The 18,131-nt window shown below is 50.3% G+C and overlaps 1 protein-coding gene across 3 annotated transcripts in view; it reads left to right on the top strand.

The window, feature by feature from the left end:
* Positions 1 to 18,131, top strand: part of LOC6603686 (RNA-binding protein Musashi homolog Rbp6) — a 191,880-nt gene that overhangs the window by 116,667 nt on the left and 57,082 nt on the right. For all 3 annotated transcript variants that reach the window (XM_026992355.1, XM_026992356.1, XM_026992354.1), the window contains one exon: positions 11,504 to 11,596. In XM_026992355.1, the coding sequence (XP_026848156.1) occupies positions 11,504 to 11,596 (93 nt within the window). Of the gene's footprint in view, positions 1 to 11,503; positions 11,597 to 18,131 lie in introns of those variants that run through there.

Genomic DNA, 18,131 nt, shown 5'->3' with positions numbered 1-18,131 from the left:
GCTCTCTGTGTGTGTGTGCGTGATTTCTCGTCTTGTATTTTGGCAACGAAAAATACGTTAAATTAAATTATGATTTCAGTCTCGTGGCATCTCCATTCCAGAGCCGAGACGAGTCGGAGAGTTTCTGCCTTGCTATCTCCACGTCTCCCTGTCTCTCCGTCTCTCCGTCTCCCTGCCACCCTGGCCCCCTGCCTCCCCCTGCCTTCTTCTTTGTCCCGTTTCGCGTCTGTTTTCATATTCGTTAAATTCATTTTTGTGTGCCCTTCCAGAGGGTATTGCGATTTCCATCAGACGGAGGGACCTGCAAGCCAGATCCTGCATTGCAGATCCTTGTTTTCCGGAAAACTACGACCTGTAGAGAGTCTCAAAGTTCTTGGGGAAGATCCTCCTTGGCTTCTTCGTGGAAATCGTTTCGGAATAGCCAGGATCTATGGGTGGGATCCCTCTTTGAAGGGCATTCGAAGGCCGCCAAACTAGCATTTCATTCATATTTTGTTCGTGGTGTGGCACTTTTTTTTTTCTGTTCGTTATTTTATTTGCACGTTTCGTCCTTGCGAAGTATTTTCGACTGCCTGTGCACGTTCGCGAGAACCAGGACGAGGACCAGGACCAGGACGAGGACGAGGCGAGTCAGTCAGTCACTTAGTCAACAGCAGAGCCGGCAGCCATCGCCTCATCCACCGTTTACTACCGGGGGAAACCCAGCGAGGCGTGCGTGCCGCAATCCCAATCCTCATTCTCATTCCTTCATTCAGTGTCCCCCCTCTGAGCTCCTCTTTTTCCCTTTTTCCCATTTCCATTTCCATGCCGACAGTTTAGTTGTGCGGCCTGCACAAATCTTCAACAATTGCCCTGATTTATAATTTCTGCTTAGCAATGCAAAATACTTGAGCCCCCCACGCCCCCTCCCCCCCGCGTTTCGGGGGCGGGAACTGTAGTGGCTGCCTCCACGGTGGGGCAGGGATCTCCGCTCCGTCTCCGGCTTCTACGTGGCATGTGTTTGGCTTAGCATACAAATATTTTGTGCTGTTTGTTTGCCTTGGTGCGCATAAACGGCAAAAGCGGGTGCCACGGATTGCCGGAGGATGCGGCCGGTGGTGCGGTGCGGTGCGAGGGCTAGAAATGTGATGAGCACGTTGACAAGTGAGTTGCCCCCCACCCCCACCCTGCCCCCCATGCCCTACTCCGCCTCTTGGCTCTTCTCATACATAATCCAGGCAGCTGCGTTCTGCATCAGACGTCCGCCTGCCTCGTCATAATGTGGCCGGGTAGTGCGCTTATGCATAATTTACCCACTCAGCAGTTGGCAGCAGCAAAGCAGGAAGGCAGCAAGGCACTGAAGAGGGGGTGGGGGGGGGAAGCGCGGTGTGGGCGGTGGCATGGCAGATGACTGCAGTGGCAGTGGCAGTGGCAGGCAGTGTGGCATAGAGATCCCTGGCAGAAGTCCCAGTCACAGGCGAGATATCGCTTTGACTTTGTAAAGCCCCTCCCCGACCAAAGAAAAAAAAATCAAACTTGTCGCAGAGAGCTCCAAAAAAAAGTGAGAGAGAGAGAAATTATCTTGTGATTTATGATTTCTCATTAATTTCCCCCCCGAAAAGCGTCTCAAGAAGCCTTTGAATCTCTTGGTGTTTCTATGGGGCAATGCCTTTGGTGGGGCCATCGCCAGAGAGGGGGAGAGAGAGGGGGAGAGAGAGAGAGAGAGGGAGTGCGCGTCAAAGCCATGTTGTTTGCTGACTGATTGCTTTGGCAGTGGAGTCCTCAACCCGCCCATCCTCCCCGCTCATGAATAGTAACAGAAATGAGCGGAAAGGGGGCGGAGGGGGGAGTGTGGAGGGTGGAGGGTGGGGGAGAAAGCAATGAAAGTAGAAAAGAGCTAAACACAGAAATGCGTGAGCCATAAATTAAAGTAGTTTTAAGTATTTTTCGGGTGCTCTTTGTCTCTCTCTTCCTCCCTCTCTCCCTCTCCTCCTCCTCCCTCTCTTTGTTGTGTGAATCCCATTGTTGGAGTTTTTGTGGCCATTCGCGCTTACCGCCCGCTGTTCCGCCTAGAATTGGAGTTTCCTTTCCTTTCCATTTGGTTTTTCCTTTTTTCCTCTTTTTTTTCGGTAGGTTTGAGGTTTTATTTCGCCCTAAAAATAGATATACAAATGTGTTTTAATGGATCCGCTCGTCCTTTCTTGTTGCTTTTGCCACTGATTGTTAGTGTGTGTGTGTGTGTGTGTATCGGTGTGTGTGTGTGTGTGTGGTGGCTTGGATCCTGAATCTGTGCGCTTTGTTATGCCGTTTGTCGTGCTGTTTCTCTCTTTTTTTTCTTCTATGTGACTGAATTTATTTCTCGAACCTTTTATCCACCTCTCCACCAGAGGAGGGCAGGGGAGTGGGGGTGCCCGGCCGCCCTGTGCGTGTTTATCCGCCATTCGCCGAAAGTTTACTTCTTTTCTTTGTCCCGTATCTCGCTCTCCCTCTCTCTCTCGCTCTCTCTCTGTGTCTCTCTGTGTCTCTGTCTTACTGGGCCTAAAGCCAGGGGTGGCAAATGGTTTTGATTTGATTAATGAATGTTCTAATTAAGCAAAACCGTCACCTAGTCCTCGATCCGTGCCCCCGTGTGGCCCCCCCCCCTTGTGCCCCTTGCCGCCCCCCTTCCTGCTTTGACCTTGGCCAAAAACAATCTAGAACCAAAAACCATACACACAAGAAGGAAACTTTTCGCTCAATCTCCTCTCCCGCTCTACTTCTTGCCAGCGGAAATGGGAAAGACAAATTATTTGGCCAGAGAAATGAGGCAATAGAGAGGGTCAGAGTGGAAGTGGGACAGCAAGAGGGGGGGCTGTGGGGCTGTGGGGGGGGGGCATGTTGTGTGACTGTAAGTGATTAGCGTTAAATGGAAGCCACAAACAGTCGGAGGCAGCAGGGCAGAGACTCTGCCCCACTCGGCTCCAGGGCTGTGCTCGAAAACTTTATCCGAAATCGACTCCAAATGGACACCCGAATGGTATCGGTGGGGCATCGGTGGGGGGCGGAGTATCGGCGGGGAATCACAATTTCAATTACCTGCAACGGTTGTGATTGCGATAATTATGTAATGACCGTCGTTCTCGTCGTCGTCGTCGTCGTCGTCGTTGGGCTCCTAATGATGATTGGGTCCTGGAAGTTTATGAGCCTGGTAATTACACAACACAAGGCGGAGTATATGAGGCGGGACATGAGTGCGGCACACAGGGGCTGGGCCCCCTCCCTCTCCACCCCTCCCTTACATGCTTTTCTGCAAATGTTATGCAAATTTAAGAACTTTAAGCACAAGTTGCGGTCCATCCAGAATCTGTCTCTGTCTGTCGGCCCCATCTATGCGTCCTTTGTGTCCTGTGTAAGTGGTGTGCGCTCCATCTCCATCTTTCTCTGTCGTTCTGTCGCTGTGGCAAGAGTCTGTGTCTGTGTGTGTCTACCAAATAAATTTAAACAATGTTGAAAACATGCTGCGTTGGCACTTTTTAACCACGCTCCACACACACACACACACACACACACTTGAGAGGCAGTGGCAAGCATTTATGCTGTAGTCGCATAAAAGTGTTGCACACACAGCAAAGGATAGGACAGGACAGGACAGGACAGGACAGGGCACTCCTGATGCTGCTCCTGCCACACACGCAATTTACATACACAGCAGAGGCAGAGGCAGAGCCAGAGGCAGAGGCAGAGGCAGCAGCAGCTTTAGACGACGGCTATCATCATCTCCTATGCCTCGTACTCCCCTCTCTCTCTCTCTCTCTCTCTCTCTCTCTCTCTCTCTCTCTCTCTGTGTCGTCTGTGTGTGTGTGTGTATTTAATGTCGAAATTATGGACGACAATTTTAATGACAATTCAACTTAACATTAGAACCGACAGCAGCAACATGCGACCAGCAGCAGTGGCAGTGGCAGCAGCACCGACTTTGTTGGTCGTTAGTCGCTGCAGCAGCGGCAATAAACGGGGGATAAAGGTGGCATCCACACGAACAGGAGATACCCATTGGTGTGGCTTGAGAGGGGAAAACTCATGGGAGCTAGAGGAACCTGCCCTTGAGGAAGATGGAAGAAATCCCTTCCAAATACAGAGCTTCTCTCGAGCCATTAGCCGAATGGAGAGCTCGGAGGAAATACTTTAACAACTCTTAAAGGCATACAGCATACAATTACAAAGGGGAAAAACCATCTACCCTATCGACCAATTAAGAGGTAGAAGCGGCAGCACAAAGGATGCTGCACACACACACACACACACACACACACACAGAGGCAGAGGCAAAACAGTTTCCGTATCCGCCAGCCGCCAGCCGCCATTGTGCCAGGATACCAATGCCAAAAGCGGGGGAGGGGAAGGAGCAGCAGTCGACGACGACGACGACGAGGACACACATGTGTGTATGTCCTGGTGCTGGTGGCTGGTGGCTGGTGGCTGGTCCTGGCACTGCTCCTGCTGCTCCTGCTGTCGACGACAATGCGTGCGAGTTAAATGTATGCGCATAAATTAATAATTAATTACACAGAATTACATTTCGGGGCTTGTTGTATAATATTCATTATTGTTTTGCATAAATAAGGTGACTCCTTGCCTCCCTTCCTGCCTGCCACGTTTCCATTCGGCTGCTAGTTTTTGTGTTGCATGTATCCAGCCCCCCCGCCCCCACCACCGCCCCACCATCGCATTATGAAGCTCATTAAAATGCCACAACTCTCTCGCTCTCTCTTGTAACTCTTTTTTTTTGGGGCATCAATCTCTCTCCTCTCCACTCCTCAGCGCCAACGACAAATGTATTTTGTGTGCCCTGGCAATATATTTCATTTGATTTACAAGTTTAAGCCTTGGGAAAAGAGAGAGTGGCAGAGAGTGGCAGAGGGAGAGAGAGAGAGAGATATTTGCATTCCCTTTGATGGGCAGTGCCTCAATCCCTCAATCCCTGCCAGAAATCTATCCGTCTGTCGGTTCCCTTGGGCATATTCAAATGTTGATTTCTCTATGAGACACGGAGAGGGGCAGGCGGCAGTCGGCAGTCGGCACTCGGCACTCGGCTGGGGACTGGCTGCCCCATTATCCCTTGTCAGTGACAGTGGCAGGGAACGTGTTTATTGGCAACGTTCGGAGGCACATTTGCCGCATAAATATCAACGAAATTAAGGAGCAGCCACAAGGACACCCCCCCCCCCCCCCCCGGCCGAGAGGGAGGCAATAAATCAGCCAGGATGGAGGGAAAACCCAAGCAAATTTCCAAGGAAATTGACCGCAAAAAGTATTAGTAAAGGAAATTGCACAAATTTTTGGCTACAGGATACGGGATACAGGCTACAGGATTCCAGGACACCAGCTGTGGCACACATGCATATGTCCGTGCGTGTGCGTGTGCGTGCGTGTGTGTGTGTTTTAATTGAAAGCAAGACAAAAACATGGAAAGGCCCAACGGAATTGGGGCCATTGATGGAGCATATCGAATTATGCATAAAACGAGCTCCAAAACGAGGCGTGGGGGCGGGGAAATGAACAAAAGATAAGCAGACATGACATCGGGCTGTCTCTCTCTCTCTCTCTCTGTCTCTCTGTCTCTCTGTCTCTTTCCATTTCCCTTTTAAGCCTCCTTTTGGCATTTGTCAAACTTTCTATCAATTCTCATATTTCAATGTGGAAACACCCACTCACTCCGTCCCCCTAAACCCCTCCCCCCTATCATTCTGCCCGCATAAGTATGCAACATTTTTTTTCCCACGAGCCAAAAGGTTTTTCCCCCTTTTTTTCGGTATTTCTGTATTTTTTTGTGTATTTTTTTGTTGTATTAAATTTGCATGGATAATTTGTCACTTTGAATGATGCTGAAGAAGCCTCTCCTTTTGGTTTTATTCTGCTGTCGAGTGGGCTACAAGGAATCCCAGGCCTTTCCCACCCCCGCCCCCCCCTCCCCCCTACCGCAGGAAAATTCTTCTGCGGGAAGTGCGGCAAGTGTTACAAATTGTTGTCGTTGAAGTGAGAGCCCAGTCCCTGCCGCCTCATCCCCTGATCCCCTGATGCCAGGTTGTAGGCAACGCATCAAGTATTTTCGGGGCAAACTTTAATAAACCCCCCGCTCGCCGCATTTTGCCGACTAATTTCACAATAAAAGCAAATGTTGTATGCAGGACGGGGGGAGGGAAAAAGGACACATCATCCTAGGGAGAGACACGAGAAACCCGAACCCAAAACCGAAACCCGAACCCCGAACCCTTTTTAACGTTACATTTTATGGCACACATGCGCTAACAGGTTTAAAAATTACATTTAATGACAATTGGCGGAGTGCACAGAGTGCCCCATGCCCCGTGCCCCGTGCCCCGTGCCCCGTGCCGCATGCCTCTCTATCTTCGCTCCTGGAGAACCTGTGTGTGTGTCCTGCTTCCACGTGGGTTTCCTCTCTATCTCTGGCCCTTGTGTGTGTGTGTGTGTGGCAGCCGCAGCAGTTCGTGGAACATGTGTCGCGCCTGGTGCCGGTGCCTGGCGCAATTTCCAGGCAAGTTGCTCCCATTAGCCACATAATTTTAAGTGTGTTCATTGCCCCATGCCCCCCATGCCCCCCATGCCCCCCCATGCCACATGCCATACCCCCTGCTCCCGCTTCCGCTCCTCCTGCTCCTCTGGCTGCTGCCTGGAATGGGTTGTCGCGTAGAACGAGCTCATTTAATATTAAAAGGATTTATGAGACATTTTCCTTTCATTTTGACAACGAACGAGCCCGTGCACAGGCCCGTGGCAGGGCCAGCAAGGGTGTGGGCGGGGGCCGGGGGGCCTAGGGGACTGGGGGGGGCTGAATGGCGAATGAAAATTTTGTGCCTTTGCCGTTGATGAAATTTTCGCTTAACAGAATTTGTGACGCTTCGCGGACGGACGGACGTCGGCGCCTACGCACGGTTAAAGGGTTTTACTTTTTAGCCCAACCCACCGCGCCCCACCGCCTTGGCAGGATTCCCTTACAATCATCCCACCCCATCTCCAACCCCTACAATCCCTTACCCCTTACCCCAATTTCCGTTTTGCTGTGCTATTGTGCTGCTGCCTCGCGCTCGGCGGCAACTTTGGCGATGGTTTAGCCGACGCCCGGGAATTATTTGAGTGCTTTTTGGGAAGCGTTTCGCAGCGCCCCCAATCCCGGGCCACCCTTTTGTTGGGGGCTCATTCCGGAGCGTGTGAAAGTGCAGACGCCGCTGAAGGACCGCCGAAATGCTGCTTTAAAAGCCTTTACAACAATGAGCTCAAGTGTTTGTGTTCGTGTGTGTGTGTGTGTGTGTGTGTGTGTAAATTTTTGACAGATTTGAAAATTATTATGCAAAATGAATAATTTAGTTGAAAGTGTTAAATTGATTTGGCCTTTTCCTCCGCCAAATATAACCAGACATCAGCCATCAGCCATCAGCCATCAGCCAGACGCTGTGTCCCTTTCAGCGTTTTCCATTTACCATTTTCCATCTCCATCTCCGTCCCCGTCCCCGTTCCCGTCTCGAGGAGATGATGGAGGAGATGATGGGAATGGCCTTCCGCCCCGCCATCGATGGCAGCTCTGTCAAAATGAAATATGTGTGCCCCTTCCCACGTGATAGACCAGGGGAGTGGAAACCGACCAAGCTACGGTGGGAGAGAGCTGATAAAGTGTCAATTTGATTTCAACTATGGCTCATTAAATTGAATAATCAGTTTTGGGGGCAAGTGATTCGGCGCGGGGGAGGGACAGCGCATGCCACCACAAATTGTATCTCAAGGGGAAAGCCGAGGCGCACAAAAGTATTATCCGCTCAGCTTTAATTATCCCCGAGTCTCCTAAGGGGGCATTATGCCCTCGAAGAACTTTACCTCTGATTAAAATGGAATTATGGCAAGTGGCAAGTGGCAAGTGGCAGGATGGAGCTTCCAAGGAGCTCAAGATGTTCGCTGGTGGTGAGATTCCATTTGGTAGATTATCTGATTCCGGGAGATCAAAGGATTGGCGGGGGGGCGTAAAAAACACCTACAAAATTGTATCTTTTAATCTCTATTCAACTGAATTACGTTTGAGAGTGTCTAGGAGAGCTTCACCTGTTTCGGAGATGGAAATCCAAGGACTTCAAGAAGAAGGAAGTTTTTCCAAATGAAAATATGAATAATCTCAAGGGGGGAACCCGCCACAGAAATGGAATTTTAGCCAAATTCCTGAGTAAAATCCCCTTTAAAGCGTGTTACCTTTTGTCGTACCCATTGATGGGTCATTCCTGGTCTCTGGGCTTCCTTGGCCCCCCTCCCTGCCCTCCCTTCCCTATTCGCATTATCGCTCCATCCAACGAGTGACTTTCTTGTCAACTGCATTGTAGCCAGCGGTACCGCCCCCCTAGGCGCTTGCTGTCCTTCGGCTGGTCCTGCTCCACTCTCCACTCCGCCTCTCTGGCGTCACGCCCACTCCTGACGTCATTTGTCAAATTTCCAGGCATTATTCGGCCAAAGACATGCCCCCCCATGACCATCAAACATTGTGGCGGTTGTCTGCTGGTTCCACCTTTGAAGACCTCCTCCTAGCGCTGCCTCGAGCCCCACCGCACCCCACCGTCCTGGCTGCTCATCGGAGTCGTTGTGGCTAATATTGACATTCCCTAATCTCTTCTCCACTGCCGCTAAAATGCCGTGTCACTTCGTTAGTATGCGTGTGTGCGGCGGCTCCATTTGTATCTTGCCATAGCTGTAGCTGTATCTGTATCTGTATCTATAGCTGTATCTGTGGCTGTATCTATAGTTGTAGCCGTATCTATAGCTATAGGCCGTGCTGTGTCTCTCTTTGTGTTTGTGTGGGTGGGTGTGCGGTGCGTGTATTTGTCTTGAGGTCGCGTTTGGATCGGCCTGGGTGTGTTTTACTTTTGATTCATACCCCACGCTATCAGCATTGGGCGTGTTCGCTGCCCCATGCCCCGTGCCCGGGGTGCCATTTATATTTGATGATGACATTGCCGCCGGAAAACCTCCAGTTCTTGAAGCTCCCGGCCTGCCCAAAACCCGTCGATTCGAGATCCAATCTTAGTGCCAGTTCCACTCTCGGTTTATTAGTTTAAGTAGCTTCATTTGTGGGAGTGATTAGTGCCAGGCTTGGGCTGGCATGCCACATGCCACATGCCACATGACACATGGCACACAAAGTGCTGGCCACTGCAGTTCTCTGGCATGAATCGCTTTTTAACAACGCTGCAATTTTCGTAACCCATTTTGTGGCAGTACCGACCCCGGGAGGCTGTCCCGGCGATGATGCGATGCTGCACCATTATGTGGTGTTGCAGGATGCAGGGTGCAGGATGCCGTGTCTCGGACGTCATGTTGTTAGACAGTTACTTTCTTGCAGGCGCTTGCAACTTGATTTTGACTCCCTCTTCTTTACTCTCCCTCCACTCTCTCCCTCTCTCCACTCTCTCCATCTCCCCACTCCCTCCCTCTCTGTCTCTGTTTTTGTGCTGTTGCAAATTGTTAGAGGGCCCGCCCGCGGTGATGGCAACCGCCTCGCCGCCCTTCCAACCCCCAAAACTTAACCTGCCGCAAAGTGCAGAGTAAAAAAAAGGGAGAAAATGAGGAGCCTGCAGGAGGGATATATGTATCTGGGGAAGCCAGGAGGAAGTGGCAAGGATATCTGAGAGCCAGGAGTAGACAACGAACAACGAGTAGACGATGAGACGATGACTGAGACTGAGACTGCGACTGAGACTGAGACACAGGAGGACTCAACGGGCCAAAGCGATTTGCCTTTGCCAAAAAGCTGCACGACTAACTTTGTAGTTGCAATCGCTGTCCCTCTCCCACACCCACTGCCACTCCCACTCCCACTCCCACTCTCTCTCTCTCTCTCTGGTGACTGGGGGGATGGGGGGGGAAGAGTGGGGGAGCAGCACAAGTGTTTTAATTTTACGACATTGTATGAATTTTACTGCTGGCACTGCAGAAAGCATCAGCACCGCTGTTACATATCGTTAGCTTCCTTAACGGACATATCCCCCTCGTTTCCCCCCTTCCCCCCCCGTTCACCTCTTTCGCTGGTGGCGCTGATCCTTAACTCCCTTCATCCTTGCTGCTGCTGCTGCCTCCTCTGTATGTGTGGGTCTGTTGTCTGTTCCGTGCTCATAAATTGCAGCTTGTTGCAAGCGTCAGTGCAATCAGCGTCATCAGCTTCATCCGGCTTCATCCGAGGGCTCGTACGCTCACCATGGGCCCAGGGATCCCTTTAACCATATGAACTTTAAGAGGGGATATCTCCACTTTCACCGGGGCTGGGGGGAGGGGGGGAGGGGCTAGGGGAAAGTTCAGAATTTGCTGAGCACCAGAAAACTTTGGACAAGTTTTTTGGGTTAATTTATAAAGAACTATGATGGCCTTTCAGAGGGCGTTATGATTTTGGAAGAAACTCTGCAGGAAAGTCTTGATCTGGCACCGTAGGTCGTTAGTTCTACGGAAACTAGTCCCGTCCCGTCCCGTGCCGTCCTGACTGAAACGAAGTACAGTGCCGCAAAAACATTTAAGGATTGAAATCGGTATTATACGATCGTTACATAAATATGACGCATCTTTTATGGCAATTTTCGACTTGAAACAAGTCAATTTGTGGTCAAAATTGTCAAATAAACCAATAAATCTTTGAATTTTTCTAGAAATCATAGTCTATCTTGAGGGTTATCAATAGATTCGTAAAACCCAAAGGTCTGGAGCATTCGTTGCCTATAGAAATGGGTGTCGAAGAGGTTCCACTGTGCCGTTCACTCTGTGCCTTAACTGCCATCACTTAACGTTAACAGTTTACGCTTGCCTGCGGGCTAAAAAGGCTGGCGTTGCACTACACACACACACGCACACGCACACAGGCAAAGAGGGATGGAGAAAAAGAGGGATGGAGGGATGGAGGGATAGAGAGGCTGCTGCCTTTCTCGTTCATGTCTCGCCATCATTTTCGGTGCTCGACGCTCGACTGTTTCTCCTCTTGCTGCCGCTGCTGCTGCTGCTGCTGCTGCATGGGGCATGCTGCATGCGGCGCTAACTGCGTAAAGTTGGCACTTGAAAATGTCAGCTTAAAAATGCCAGCTGCACACAGTGCAAGAGAGACAGAGAGGGAGAGTGGGAGAGTGAGAGAGGGAGAGAGGGAGACAGAGCACTTGCATGTAGTACATAAAATGCACAAAATGGTCGAACGACTCATAGCGAAAGTTGGGTAGCCCATAAGTTACAGGAGGAGCTGCAGGGGGGGGGCTGCAGGGGGGGGCTGCACGAAAGGAAAGTCGAAACTCAACATCTGAGGAGGCAGTGCCCGAGACGGCGCAGGCGAGCGGCGACGGGAGACAGGGGGTTGAAGGGGTCATAACTTTTGCGTAACCCCAATATAAAATGCATATTTAAATGCCAGAGCAGGCCATACCACCTAACCTTTTCGGCCAGCAAACGACGTTCGTTTCTTAACACTATTCTCATGAATCTAACCCCCTCTCTTCCTTCTTGCTTTTGTGCATTCCAGATGGTGACGAGAACGAAGAAAATCTTTGTGGGCGGCCTCTCGGCACCCACCACCCTGGAGGACGTCAAGAGTTATTTCGAACAGTTTGGTCCGGTAAGTGGGAGTTCCATCCATCCATCTATCTATATACACACATCTATCTATGTACATATTTTAATGACCGAAAGCGACATACATATACGAGCACATACGGGTATGCGCCTCGATCGATAAAAGCACAGCTACACGAGCACACCCGATCTCTCACTGACCCGCGCACACATTTTCAGTCTTCGCTTGTGTTCCCTTCGTTGCTGCGTTCGTCCGCCCTCGTGCTTTCGGTTGATCGGAACGAGCCCACGACCGAGACAAACAACAACGAGAACAAGTGTCTGCGCCAGCAGAGCCCAAGAAGTGAATCGTTCTTTTTTTTTGTTGTTTTTTTTATTGTGTTCGTGTGTGTGAAAGCAGCCGTACCGATCGCGAGCATGTCTGTGCCTGCACGTTGGAAGCCTCTCTGTTCGCGAAAAACACATAAAAGCAAAAGGTAAATTATGTACGAAAAAAAACAGCATCGAATGTGCAAAAGAACGGATAATATTTAAAAGTCGAAAGTGATTACATACAAACAGACATACCAGGCATATTTACTGGTTATTTGCCAGCTCTGAATGAAGATCTTGCCTGGAAGTTGTTCCTCTTTTCCATTTGAATTTACATAGCTTTGTATGTAATATCTGAATCATCACAGATACATAGATATACTCGTGCCTGGCCTGCCAGCGAATGCTAAATGAATTGAAGAAAAATAATAATCATAAAACGAAATGTGAATGACAGTTGTGGAACAAATCATGCAATCTATTCCGCAAGGCAAGGCCCAACCACACACTCTCCTATATACACACATACATATATATATTTCTCTAGCTCTTGGCTGATTCTGGCAGTTCTGTCAGGTGGGGCACGGGGCACGGGGCACGGGGGCTTAGGAGAGGCACAGCAATGACACCTTCACTGGCTGCCACTTGCTACGTTTTGTTTGATCAATAAAAACGCCAAAAAAAGAAAAAAAAAAAAACGCCAAAAAAGAAAGAAAGAGAAATGAAAGCAAAGGTACACCTCCACCACCTCCGCCCATCAAGCCAAAAAAAAACGAATGAAAGAGAAAAAACATCTACCAAAAAAGGAAAAATTTCCTACCAAATTCAATCTTGACAAGTACTGCAGAAGCACAGGTGGAGGTGGAGGTGGAGGTGGAGGCGGAGGAGGAGGGGTCCCTGCCCCACCTGCAGCGGCAGCAACTCCACTTAAACCCCCACACACATACACATATGCATATCGAGTGTGTTGGTGTGTGTGTGTGTGTGTTTTGCGGCTGAGTGCTGTTCGAGTGCTCTTTAAGTTCCTCCTCCATTCAGCCATGTTAGGCAAAGGCCCAGAAGTGGAGAGCATAAGAGGGGCTACATAGGGGTTCCATGGTACAGGGGAGGAAGGGTTCCATGGCACAGACGGAGGGGGGGGGGGGGGGGGGGGGGGGGGGGGAGTACAGGTTCGGTTCGGTTTCGGTTCGGTTCGATGGAAGCTCCTCCCCTCCCCACCAGACTTGTTATAGCGCAAAAACACAAATTTTTAGCACGAGAACAAAAATTTTGTGTTGTTGATTACGATACTAAACGAAAATCGATTTGTTAGACGCGTTCTCGTTCCGTACCGTCGATGGTCCGTCGTTCCTTTGGTTTGGTTTTTCCCCGATTTTAATGAGCGGCATAGCCCCTCTAGATCCCATGGTCTGGGGCGGGAAGGGGGGGGGGGACACAGAAAGCCAAACGGGCATTTTCATTAACGATGGGGGGGCGGAGAAGGGGTAGGAGGAGAATGAGCTTCAAGAGCACGCAGAAATCCATTGAAAAAGAGTTTAAGATTTAAATGGTCCGATGGTTGGAGGGTATTGTGCAGGTGTGGGTTCTCCGCTTTCATCTTTTTGCAGCCATCGAAAGAACCGTGGAGGGGCGGAGGGGGGATAATAGATTTCAAGAGAAATCCGAGATATGGTCGGAGTACAGGAGGTATCTTTGAGAGCAGTAAACGCTGTGCAGGATGAGGGAACACTCAATCTTCTCAAGAAGGATGCCAGAAGATATGAAGAGAGGATATTCCCCTCAAGGAATTACAACGAATCGGTATCTATGATGTTTAGCGAATATCTGGTGCATCCCTCTTGAAAAGGGGTACCCCCGCCCACCCTTAATTATGGAATTCCCTTGAAAAATGCTACTCCTTGGACCTTCTCGTATTTCCCATCGAACCATGACAAATTTCAATGAATGGCAAAGAGGAAAACCCGGAAAGGAAACATCGAGGCGATGGCTATATCGTATGACAACTAAAAATGCCATTATTTATTTTTCCAAGCAAATTACCCGCCCCCCACCGCCCCCCACCCCCACTGCCCTGCTGCTGTCATCAAGAGATTCCCACGTTACGCAGTCGCTCGCTTTCAGGAGATAGGATTTCCACCCCCCCACCCCGTACCTTGGCTTTCCTGATGAGATTTACACCACCCCCGCCCCCCCCCCTATAAAATGAAATTCAACGCCTCTGTGGGCGGAGTGGCACTTGGGTCTTGGGGCAGGTAAAGCTGCCGATAATTGACATAAATTGGCGCAACTTTTTGTCAGCTCTTCACCGCAAAGACGTCAACTGCCATTTGCAATGGTTCATTGCCGCCACACCGTGTGGAAACAACTTTGCTCTCCCCATACCCCACTCCCCACTCCCCACTTGATAATGCGAATATAATGACGAAAAAGATGGAGAGTGGGTGTGAGAGAGAGGGGGAGGGACAGGGGGAGAGGGTGCCCATAAACGGCCATCAATCAAATCAGCGGCTGAGAAGCGAAATGCTTTTAAGTAATTTTCATCGCAGCCCCCGAGAGTGGAAAACTGTCAAAATCCATAACGATCAAAAATAGTGAGCACCAGGCAGGACATACACACGTATATATGTATATCCTTCGATGCGAGTGCGCTGTACGAGTGTACATATTGAAATTCAAGGTAATGCTAATGGCAGGACCTCTTCTGGTGGCACAAAGGCGGCGGTGGCAGCGGTGGCGGCGGCGGCGGCGGCAAAAGGTGGAAACAAAAGGCTGCCTTACGGCTGGCGGCTGGCGATTTAACCAAGCGCGCAAAACTCTTAATGGAAAACTTTTCAATTAATCCGCATTGGCAAAGAAAATTATAATAATAACTTGGCCTGGGAAATGGTTAAGGGTGGGGGTTGAGGGTTGGGGGTGTGGAAGTGCTGTGTATAAGCCCGGCCATAAGCTGTGCAAAAACTTTCGACAAGGCAAACAAAACAGAAGCCCAAGAACCAGCCAGAGGATACGGAACCCACCAGCAGCAGCGGCAGGACCTCAACCTCAACACACACTTGCCCAAGTTATTGATTACAACTAATCCCCTTTTGGCTTTCGCCTGCCGCCTCATTGGGCAGCAGAGCAGAGCAGCAGCAGCAGCACCCACCCGCAGGGGGAGGGCCCTGGGCCCTGGGTCCTGGGTCCTATATAGAGATTTGCGCTATGGCCATAAACAAAATAGCAAAATGGCAAACCTGGCGGCTTAGACCCAAGTCCCTTGACTGCCCTTCCGGCTCCTCCTCCTTCTCCTCCTTCCTGCTGTCCAGGTGACCAGCGAGGCGTTAATGACTTTAGCGGCCATTTTTCTTCCGCCCGGATAAGGGACGGGGACGGGGATGGGGATGGAGACGGGAAGAGATTGCTGCTGGAAAAGATTGATTAGCTGGAACTCTGGCAGACACAAAACCCCATAACGGAGCCAGTGGGGGCGTCAGGGGCAGGCGGCAGGGGCTGGGGGCAGGGGGCAGAGCCATTCAATATGATTAATAGTTGCATGCGTAGCTCCTGTCTCTTTCTCTCTCTCTCTCTCTCTCTCTCTCTATATATATATATGTAGAGTATTGTGTATCTGTGTGTGTGCTTTTTTTTTTCACTGGGATATATAGAAATTTATGACCCAGCTGCCAGGCCAATTTCATGTTGCCACAACAGCAGCATCGGCAGCGGCGGCATTCAACATTTTTATTTGAGCCTGCCACATAGCATTCCATGCCACATTTGCAGCAGCATTTCTGCCTCTTTTCATTTTACAGTTAGAGACACAATCCCCCCTCTCCCCACTCTCCTCCCTCTGGCCTTTTTTCGTTGCTTTCCCATTGTCGGTTGTTGTTTAGTTTTCAGAGTAGTGTTGGCCATTTTCCATCCTGTGGCGATTGGGGGGGGAGGGGGCGATACCCTGCAGATTGTGGGAATATTTGTTGAAATCAGTTGCATGTTTGCTGATTCTCTCTCAATTATCTCCAAATTAACTCGAAATCTTTCTCCATTTCCCTCTCTCCCTCTCCCTCTGCCGCTCTCTGTGGGTCTGTGTGTGTCCTTTAGGCTGTTTGTGGCATGTCCTGTGCCCCCCATGAACCTGGTTTCCTTTTGGATCCTTGAACAACACACCTTTTAAATGCAAATCGGATAACTGTTTTCCGCCCCCTTCCAAATACGCAAATACCAAAGGCACAGGGGGGGCCAGAAGGGGCAGGGTATGGGGGAGAAATGCGAGAAAAAGAAACACAAACAAAACGGACAATTTTCAAATTTTCCCTGCGCAAATTTTCATTGCAAATGTTCTCTATTTAACAAGCACACACACAGACACACACACACACACACACACACCCACACACATATGGGGGAAAGAGGAGGTCCTGTGTGAGTGCTGACCTCAGATGCTGCAACCTTTGGCCACTGATTTTATTGCAACTGATGCAGCTGCTGCTGCTGCTGCTGCAAGCCGTGCGATAACGAAATTCCACATGCAGAATCAGACAGAGTGAAATTTTGGGGCTGGAAAACAGGGGGGGGGGGGGGGGGGGGGGGTGGAACGGCAGCAGGCAGGGGCACGGCCAGAGGGGTCGGCTAAGAGGTGGCACAGAAACAAAACAGAAAAGTAAACCTCTCGTTGGCTAAAAAATTGCAAATAAACTACACATTTTGTAAAGTCGCATTTCATACCCTGCCCCAGAGCCGCCCTGCCCCCTCTCCCCTCATCCTGCTGGACTCTTATGGAAATTTCTCTCAAAGCCAACTATCAGGATCTGGCAGCCCAAGTCCAGTCCCGAGCTGCCGCCCTCTCTCTGGCTTTTAAAGGTGTTTACGGTGTTTGCATTACTCTCGGACCAACCACCCACCCACCCATTGACCAGTCCCCTGGATACCAAGGGTTACTAAATTTAAGCGATTTTCATAAGCATTTTATGGGGGGCCAGACCTCGAGCTCCTCTCCTGGGAGCCCCGGAATGGACTGGCAGGCAAGTGGCCACCAAAGTGCACCATTTTTCCCTAGAAGGAGGGCCGTGGCGAGGCGGGGCCGGGCGGGGCGGGGCGAGGCAGTCAAATGTCATATAACACTGGCACGCCCCAGACGCCCCCACTTGGGCGGGTATTAATTATGACAAATCATGCAAAGCAAAAGCAAAGCCAAAGCCAAAACTAATTTCATTAAAAAACCATCATTTTTTGCGCCCGGTACTCAAAAAGAGTGCAAGGGGCATATTCGATTTGTGTGTGTAAGACCCAGAAGGAAGCGTTTCCGACCCCATAATGTGTATATATTCTTGATCAGCATCAATAGTCGAGTCCATTGAGCCATGTCTGTCTGTTCAAAGCCTAGTTCCCAGAGACTATGCTCGTAGGAGCTGTGAATCGCTTTGAAGATAGGAGAAAACTTATAGACTGCGGAATCTGCATCTAGATCAGATCATTCTCCCTCTCTCTCTCGCTCTTCCTCGAGCAGTGTGCGCCCTCTGGCGACTGAGTATCGGCATCAAGTGTAGAGCCGCGGCCCTAGCTGCCACTCACAACTTTCTGCCTTGTTTTTATGATTTAATTATGGGAAAAGGCAAGCGAGTGAGCGAGGAAAATGGGGGAAAAACTAGGGATTCGGGCTAGGGAGTGCGCCAGGGCGGGGGGGTGGCACAAGAGATTGCCTGTTCACCTGGTCGCCCCTGCCGCAGGTCTGTGCCCCAAACTGCTGGGCTTCGATCTGTGCACCGGAGGGTCTCCGTAGCTCGTGCCCCCCCGTCCATGCCGCCGCATTCTGTGGCCTCCTGTCATAACTGTGGGCAATTTTTGAGGCGTTGTGAATGAAGTGTCTCTCTCTTGCTCGCAAGGGATGGAGGAAATGGGGCATGGGGCAAGGGAGCAGGGCATAAATTATGATGCGCAAATCTTCAGCTAGAATGTAAATGTAAATGAAGGCATGCCTCTCTTACCCTCTTACTCTCTTACCTCTGTGTGTGTGTGTGTGCGTGTGTGTGGCACGATGAGTGGCAGATTTGCATAATCCTTAGCAAAAGGTTTCGTGACAACGCTGCCTCAAAATGTCAATGTGGGCGTCGGACCTGCCTGAGAACCACCCATCCTGCCTCTGTAGGTGCCCCCGCCGCTGCCCCCGCCCCCGCCCCAATGAGTGCAACACACCGCACCACTTGAGAGCCGTCCAAATCGTCTATAAGCTGTGGTTGCCTCTGCTCGTAATTAACAGCATATACGTATGTGTTTGTGTATCTTTCCGT

The sequence above is a fragment of the Drosophila persimilis genome, unplaced genomic scaffold (genome assembly GCF_003286085.1).
Source record: "Drosophila persimilis strain 14011-0111.01,24,50 unplaced genomic scaffold, DperRS2 tig00000732-arrow-arrow-pilon, whole genome shotgun sequence".
In the NCBI taxonomy this organism is placed as follows: Eukaryota; Metazoa; Arthropoda; class Insecta; order Diptera; family Drosophilidae; genus Drosophila; species Drosophila persimilis.
Note: the sequence above shows the minus strand (reverse complement) of the source record. Positions and strands in the feature narration are given on the sequence as shown.